Raw genomic sequence first — 8,735 nt, 5'->3', positions numbered from 1 at the left:
TAAAAAGCCCAAGTCCTATAAACAAACACAACACACTGATGTTCTCCGTTCACATTAACATACACAAGCTCTAACGTAAAGAGACACAGACTGGATAACACACACACAGGCAACCTAACCCCCCCACACACACACCCCCACACCGGCATCCCAACACACACACACCCACCCCCCACAGGCATCCTAACACACACACACCCACCCCCACACAGGCATCCTAACACACACACACCCACCCCCACACAGGCATCCTAACACACACACACCCACCCCCACACCGGCATCCTAACCCCCCCCACACACCCTCACCCCCACACCGGCATCCTAACCCCCCCCACACACACCCACCCACCCCCCCCCACACACACACCCACACAGGCATCCTAACCCCCCCCACACACACACACCCACACAGGCATCCTAACCCCCCCCCACACACACACACACCCCCACACAGGCACCCTAACCCCCCCCCACACACACACCCACCCCCACACACACACCCCCACACCGGCATCCTAACACACACACACACACACACACACACACCCCCACACGAGCATCCTAACCCCCCCCCCCCCCACCGGCATCCTAACACACACACACACACCCCCAAACAAGCATCCTGAACCCCCCCCCCACACACACACACACACCGGCATCCTAACCCCCCCCCCACACACACAGGCATCCTAATGCACACACACACACACAGGTATCCTAACCCCCCCCCCACACACACACGCACACAGGCATACTAACCCACCCACACAAACACACACACACACCCACACCCAGAGAACAAAGGGCCATTGTATACACATGTTGCAGTAAATGTGAAGCTCATTTGACAGAGATGATATCAAGGTTAAACTGAGTGAGTCAGAAGATACACAACAGCTGGGGGGGTGGAGGGGTTGGGGGGGGGGGGGCACAGAAAGGGAGAGGGAGAGATGGGGGAGAAAGAAAACAGAAATTCCAAACAGGGAGCATAATACATGAGGGATGACAGAGAGAGAGAGAGATGAAGAACAAGACAGAAAGACAGGCTGAGAAAGAGGGGAGTGAAGAGTGAGGAAAGGAGAGAGAGAGAGAGAGAGAGAGAGAGAGAGAGGGAGAAGCTGACCGATTGTAGGAATGGTGGTGACAATCTCTCCCAGTTTGAGTTTGTAGAGGATGGTGGTTTTTCCGGCGGCGTCCAGTCCCACCATGAGAATCCTCATCTCCTTCTTCCCAAACAGCCCTTTAAAGAGGTTGGCAAACACATTCCCCATCCTGACACGATCTGACAGCGGAGAAAAAAAAAAAAAAAGAGAAAAACAGACAGCACAAGGTTCAGAAAGGGGAAATGGTCTTCACTCTTCACTCACATCATCACCCAGCGTGGCCTTGTCGATTTTTTTTTTAACCAACTCAATGAATAGTTAAATGAAACATGGAAGTGTACAGCGATTCCAGAGAGCTGCAGGAGAACAGGAGGGGCCAACACACTTAGGTTTACACCTGGTGACCATGGGAGCGACACCCTTAGGTTTGCACCTGGTGACCATGGGAGCGAGTGCCTGATGCCAGACTAGCAGGTGAACATGTCAGCTGGCCTGGCCACATCTAGGAAATACTGAGCAATGTTCTGTATGTATCCATCCAATGACAGATAGATAGATAGATAGATAGACAGATACATATCTACTGTCTCATACATATGACAACTAAACATGTGTAACTACCTATGTATTATGAAAATTACTAGATTGACTAAGGTGACTGGTCACTGACTATATCACTGAAATTAACATTTTCTTTTAACAATCAAACACAGTCTTTTTTCGTTGCTCATTCATCTCTCTCTCTCTCTCTCTACATTTCAGTTCTCATCAGGCAGGTTTACTGATACAGATCTGTGCCTCTGGTTTCAGGTGTGAGCGCTGAGTGACAAGTCTGCTTTCAAGAGATATCCAATAGTGTGACGCAAACGCTGCTTACAGGTGACAGACAGGACATATCAGGACATCCATCCTATCCTAAACACCAACGTCATGAGTTCCTGCCTAAACACGGGAAGTAACTTTTGCACCAAAAAAGACTCCGTGGAACTCCGTGAAAATGACCGTTCTTTAGGTTCCGAGGTAAAACGGCTCGTCTTCGATCGTGAAGTCGATGATTACGTTATTCAAACAGGCTCTGACGCGATAAACACAGTCTGTGTCACATTGCCCACGGCGGCTCTTGCTGTCAGAATACCGCTGGATCCCGCTTATCTCGGTTAAGACGTGTAAATACATGTAAATGTGGCGTTCTACAGCAAATGTGTGAGCGACAAATACAGCCGCCAGACTTCAGGTCGCTGACATGAGGCTTGCTCTCGATTCTCCTCGTGCAAAAGCAAGTAGCTAGAGAGTGGACACTATCAACGCTACATAAGCACAGAGAATGCACATTTCAGTTAGCTTCGGTTAAGTTACCTCAGCATAGCTTAGCTTTCGGCTAACGTCACTAAGGCAGGCCGCTTAAGAGAGCTACTGTAATGGGAAGCTTTGAAAAGACAGCGATGTTTCTGAGAAGTCTCAGTCGCTTTCGTTGTACCTTTTAAAGAGCTGAAAAACTAAACGAGCCCCCTGAGGAGTCCGCTGAAGATGATTCAAATCGCCCAGAGAGCATACCCACCCATAATGCCTGCTAACACTAGCTATGTAACGAGCTAGTTATGAATAGCAAGCTAGCATAAAGAGCCGGTTCAGATAGCCACACAGTGATAAACTAGCAAGCGACAATCGAACAGTACAGCTGTTTAAGAACATGCCGTGAGGATAACGAAGGATTATGCGAAACCCCCGATTAACACACCTCGTCATCCACGGGAAAACAGGCGAATAACTTAATCGTAAAGATTTATTACCTCGAAATTGCGGCTTCTAGATTTTTCTTTTCCACCGCTGTTACACTGTCACGTCAAAATGGCGTATTCCGCAACTCAGAGGAAACCGGTCCGCAAAACCCCACCTGCATATAGGAATTAAACCAATCAGATAGCCCCAATGCTCAACGATAAGCCTATAAAGCCTGAAAGTCACGGATCCGGGTTGCACTGTGCATAAGGAAGTACTCATTTCCGTTTTTTCTTTTCTTTCTTTTTTTTTTTTTTTTTAACTGTAGTAAAACGCTCTAGTAAGTATTGTCAAAGAGCTTCGACCTTTGTTCAAGTCAACATGTACAATAATTGATCGTTCCTAATCGAACCTCAAGGTTTATAGCAAGAAATACGCGAGGTGAAGGTTTTAGAGAAGTATTTTAGTCATTCCATAACGTTTGACAATGTACAGCTTCACTGTAAAAAAAAAAATCCTCAAACAGCCGTGCTGTTATTTAAATTCTTACATCATTTTATTGAGAGACTGTAGTGTGAGAGTTTAGTTTGGATTAATGCATGTAGTGTGTGCCAGACTGCATTTTACCATAAAATACATAGTACAAATATAGAGTTGTAGTAGTTAACACGTTTGTGGAGGTGCCTCTAGTATCCAGACCAGCAATACAAGCACAGATATATTTAACATACATCACAGTAGTAATGCATATCTTGGTTATTATATATAAGAACATAATAACAAATAGTCCATTTCAGTATGAATACTGCATATTGAAAGATTGATTTGGATGACACATTAGATTGCAAGTGTAGAACATGTGTCTGAAGATAATCTGTCAAATTCCTGATGTTCCAGTTTCCCGTTGTTGATTCTCCAGTCCCAGACTGGGCTTCCGTCAGGAGCAGGGACACACTGCACCCACGTTCCCGATTCAACGAGTTCCATGTCGGGAGACACCAGCTTTCCATCTAAGGTCGCAAGACTGAAGGCCTTCATAGAGATCTTAAACACACACACACACACACACAGAAGAAAGGGCAGGTGAAGTGAAGAGGTAAATCATTCAAGTGGTGTAACAGAGCTTGAGTTGACACCCTAACACCTTTCTCATGACCCCTGCCCTCCTGTGACCCTCAGGACCTATAGCACAGTAGCAGAGACCAAAGGAGCTGACTGTGCTTCTCAGGCTTCGCAGGACTGTTCCTCTGAGTTACAGCTCCACCGTAACAAACAGCTGCAGGTTCGAATCCCACGTACGACACGGGGTGGACTTAGCGCCCCGCGGGTTAACGGTTCAAGCTATTCTTCTCTTCCCCTGGCTGCTGCTGCTGCTGCTCTGTCTTTAAGCAGAGACAGTTAACCGCGCTGGAACATGTCACTTCCTGCCCTCACTGTCTGGCCGTGTGGCCGGAACGCCAGCCTCGAGACAGACCGGTTGGCTGAGAGGTCACACTGCTTTTGAACAGGAGTGAAGCCAAGTGTGTCACAGCCTCAGTGACTTGTCCAGTGACTGGGCCTTGCCGCGTACGTTTTTCTGTTGTCATGACGATCGTTAGAAAAACACCGACTGCTGTGCGCAATGACAAGGTCGCACGTCTCAGCTTTCTCACCTGGCCACTGATCCCCATGGCAACGTGTCCCATGGTCACGTGAGGTCGTTCTCGGATTCTCAGTCTGTGTCCGGTAATGTCTTCCACCCAGATGTCCACTCCAAGACCTACACCCCCCCCCCCCCCAAAAAAACCCAAAACAGCAACAACAACAACAACAAAACACTCAGCATTTAAACAGGCTAAAGACTGAACTTGGCTGAAGCCAAACTTGACTTTCTTAGGGAATACCACGTGTTTGGTTTTTAAACACTGTATGTACACATATAATATATTTATAATTTGATGAATGAAATTTATAATATGAATGAAAGATGTTACATGATACAACCAGTAGGCGATTTGAAGGGGGATGAGGGGGGATGCCATCCCCCATGTTAACAGAAGGACCAAAGTGCATCCCCCTTGTTAACCTGCCATTCCCCTATATACTCTATAGAGTAGTGTCAGTGACCACTGGGCCGTCCCCCCTGTTCAAATATAATAAATCACCTGCTCGGGACACCTAATGAGCTGGTAATCTGTCTGGTTTCAATAAAAGATTCACCGTCAAAGCAGCAGGATGGTGGTTGGTCAGCGGAGGCCATCCAATCAACAATGAATCTCTGTCCATCTGTCTGGCTGTTATAGGAGGAGAACACCCCAGAGCTTAAATCTTCTGACCAATCAGAATCCTGTAGAAAAACAGAGAGGAAGTTATAAAAATACATTGCATTTTAAAGGACATAATTGAATTCTTGTAAATGATAAAGGCTTACGGTGTGTGTGTGTGTGTGTGTGTGTGTGTGTGTTTAAACACCTTGTCTGTGAGCTCTGGTCCAGACCGACAGTGAATAAGTGGTGAATAAGTTTCATCTGTGCTGATGTAAGCTGGCCCTAGAGGGAGAAACATCCCATTTATATTTTTTCATCATTTCAAAATACTCCAGACTGAGTCACTCATAAGTTCGCCAACCTCTCTCCTGTCTCTGCCCTCTCTCCTCTTCCTCAGATGAAGGGAGCTCGTCCTCACTCTGCTGTCGTTTGGCAGCGAAAACAATCTGAAGTCTCTGAAATGGTTCCCATTCCTCCTCAGACCAATCACTGCCCTGTTGGCGTAAGCTCTCCAGATCACTTCCTTCTTCCTGCGCTTCACTTCCTTCTTCCTCCGCTTCACTCCTTTCTTGCTCTGAGTCACTTTTATCCTCCAGGTCATTCCTCCCCCAGGTCACTCCTTCTTCTTCCAAGTCACTCCTCTCTCCTTCTGAATCATTTCTTTTGTCTTCCTCCAGACTGGTCTCTCTGTGTTCTTCAGAGCCAGTCTTGTCCTGTCCCTGTTTTTCATCTTTCTCTGAGTTCTTACAGCCTCTCAGCCTGTCCCCTGCTCTCAGCTCTCTCTCCTCTGTCTCATACGGAGACTCTCTGTCTTCTTCCGACTGAGTCGCCTCCCCTTGCTCTGACTCCTCTCCCCAGTATCTCTCCATCCACCCTTTCTTCTCCTCCTTTTTCCCCTCCTCTGTCTCTCCAACCTCATACCACTCATCTGACTCCGCCTCCTCTGAAACTGTCCCGCCCTCCTCCTCCTCCTCCTCTTCAGCTCGCTCTCTCCATGTGCTCACCCAGTGGATACTGGGAGCGGAGAGGTCCTCGGAGTGCGGGGCTGTTGCCGCGGTGATGGGGTCAGGGACCACAGGTGGTCGACCCTGATGCTCAGGTACGTCCGTGGAAACCGCGACACTTTGATAGGCTGATCTTAAAGCACCAGAGACTTCACCCACTACAATGTACACACATAGACACACACACACACACACACACATTGAAAGGTTCAGACACACAGATAGAGAGAAGTAAAATTAGGGTCACATGGTAGTGTGTCTGGAGAGAATGTAGAAGACAGAGAGAGAAAGAGAGTGACATGCAAAAGATAAAACAGGTGCATGTGTGCATGCGTGTGTGTGTGTGTGTGTGTGTGTTTGTGTGTGTGAGTCAGTGTAACCTGCACACAGGGCTTTTAATGTTCTCTCCAGTAGTTGTGTAGCAGAAGCTCTCTGTCTGGGCTCCTTCACAAGGCCAGCTCTGATGACCTCAGAGGTCAGGGGGTCACAGTAAGGGGGAATCTCCCAGAGGGGGGGTGGCTCGTTCACAATCTGAACAACACAAACACACAGCATACACTGCAGCGTGTGCTTTATGACTCATCACCGGTGAAATCTGAGGGCATGCTCTCAAACATATAGTTACCAGGATCACATAACAGACCAATCAGGTCCAGCCTATTCAGTGTGATATGAATAATTAAGGGTGAGATTTATTAAAGATTTAGACTAGCGCATTTTCTTTTGTTTTCCTGCCTATCCAAAGAACTATGTCTGCAACACGTACACGCACGCACACGCACGCACACGCACGCACACACAGACACGCACGCACACGCACGCACACACAGACACGCACGCACGCACACACACACACACACACACAAACGCACGCACGCACGCACACACACACACACACACACACACCTTGAGGCAGAGAGGGTGTGAGTAGCTGCGTGTCCAAGGCTGGTGCCCAGTGAGCATGTGCAGAAGCATGCAGCAGCTACTCCACACGTCAGCTTTAAAGCAGCGAGGGTCTCCCCGAATCACCTCTGGGGCCATGTGAGTCTCGGTGCCACGGAGACCGTTACCTAGGAGACACATACCGCCGGGCACAGACACACAAACGCACGTCCACTGGTGTGAAGGCTCAAAGCTCTGGTGGCTGTGTGTGTGTAAGCTGATGTTTAGTGGTTAAAAAGGAAATAATGAATGTAACTGAAAGACAAAACTGTCCGTTTAACCTGTGTCTGTCTGTGTGTGTGTGAGTTTTTCTGACCTCTGAGGGTTTTTGTATTGCATCCACTCTGGTCCAAAATCTCAGACAAACCAAAGTCACACAGAAAACACTGCATTCCATCCTGAGACAGCAGAACATTATCCACTACACACACACACACACACACACACACACACACACACACACATACACACACACACACACACACACACACACACCGAGAGAGAAACGCAGAGAGGGAGATAATACAGTCATTGAAAAAGGAATACAAATATAGTGATGACATACACGAGGACTGACTGACTGTGCTTAATCATCTGTAGTACCGGTGCATGGACACTAGGTGGCAGTAAACATTCAACTGTCTTAAATGAGAGAAAGCTCCAGTTGAGCTGAAGGGGATGCAAGTCTCCCTGAGGGCCAAGGTACCATAATGGGACTGTTTAATGGCCTTTAACACAGACAGATTTGTGCGGGACAGGTAAGTGTGGGTCAGGTAGGTGAAGCAGGTGAGTGGAGTGGCTTTTTTTGCGGGACAGGTGTGAGGGACAGGTGAGAAAACCTTTGACATCCAGGTGGAGCACACGTCTGCTCTGCAGGTGTTCCAGTGCCTGCAGCACCTGGGAGTGATAGTACAGAGCCAAGACCTCAGGGAGACAACCTCTCTGCCGCAGTACCTGAGCCACTGAACCTGAAACAGAGAGAGAGGGAGAGAGTGGAGGAGAGAAAGAGAGAGAGAGAGATAAGTACATTCAGATAATACTGTATCATAAGCCTTTTTCTATCTGTGAAAATGGTGAAATATCAGATAACACATTATACCTAAATTTCTCTAGTACATTGTTTTGCAGGAGTACAGTCTTTATTATCAGTCTGCACGGGGTCTCTCCTCACCTGTTTTGAGGTCCATGAAGAGGATGATGTTTGGGCCCTCCCTAACTGCCCCAAACAACTGAAGGATGTGGGGAGAGTCCAGAGCACTCCACGTGCCCACTTCCTCCCAGTTAAAACTACACAGAGGGATCTAAAACGTGCAGCGATGATACAGTTAATATGGCGTTACAGCAGCAGAGGATCATGGGAAGTTGAGTCAAACACGGAGGGATGGCATCTGTACCTTCTTCGCCGCACATGTGAATCCAGTGCTTTTATCCCGAATGCTGAACACATCCCCATAAGATCCGTTCTGGATGTGACTGAGCAGAGAGTATTCCCGAGCTTCCCGGTATTCCAAGTTCTTTGCCTGGAGAAGCTTAGACAAGTATTTACAAAACACTGAATGAAATATAAAATAAGGGAGGAATTACTACATGAAGTAGAGGGCTAACACTTGCATTTACAAAAATTAAGCAACTGAAAACAGAAGGAAGTAAAAATGATAATAAAACAACACTTTTCATCTACCTCCTGAGGATGGAAAAGAAATCCCTCATTTGCACCC

The 8,735-nt window shown here is 47.5% G+C and overlaps 1 protein-coding gene across 1 annotated transcript in view; it reads right to left on the bottom strand.

Annotated features, from left to right (window-relative positions):
- The window catches only part of arf2b (ARF GTPase 2b), a 7,125-nt gene extending 4,166 nt beyond the window's left edge, over window positions 1-2,959 (bottom strand). The window contains exons 1-2 of the mRNA XM_030767266.1: window positions 2,897-2,959; window positions 1,127-1,285 (exon numbers count right to left, since the gene is read on the bottom strand). Coding sequence (XP_030623126.1) covers window positions 1,127-1,274 — 148 coding nt within the window. The 5' untranslated portion in view covers window positions 1,275-1,285; window positions 2,897-2,959. The remainder of the gene's footprint in view (window positions 1-1,126; window positions 1,286-2,896) is intronic.
- Window positions 2,960-8,735: the final 5,776 nt, after the last annotated feature.

This window comes from Chanos chanos, chromosome 3 (genome assembly GCF_902362185.1).
Source record: "Chanos chanos chromosome 3, fChaCha1.1, whole genome shotgun sequence".
Lineage (NCBI taxonomy): Eukaryota > Metazoa > Chordata > Actinopteri > Gonorynchiformes > Chanidae > Chanos > Chanos chanos.
This window is presented reverse-complemented; position numbering and strand designations above follow the sequence as displayed.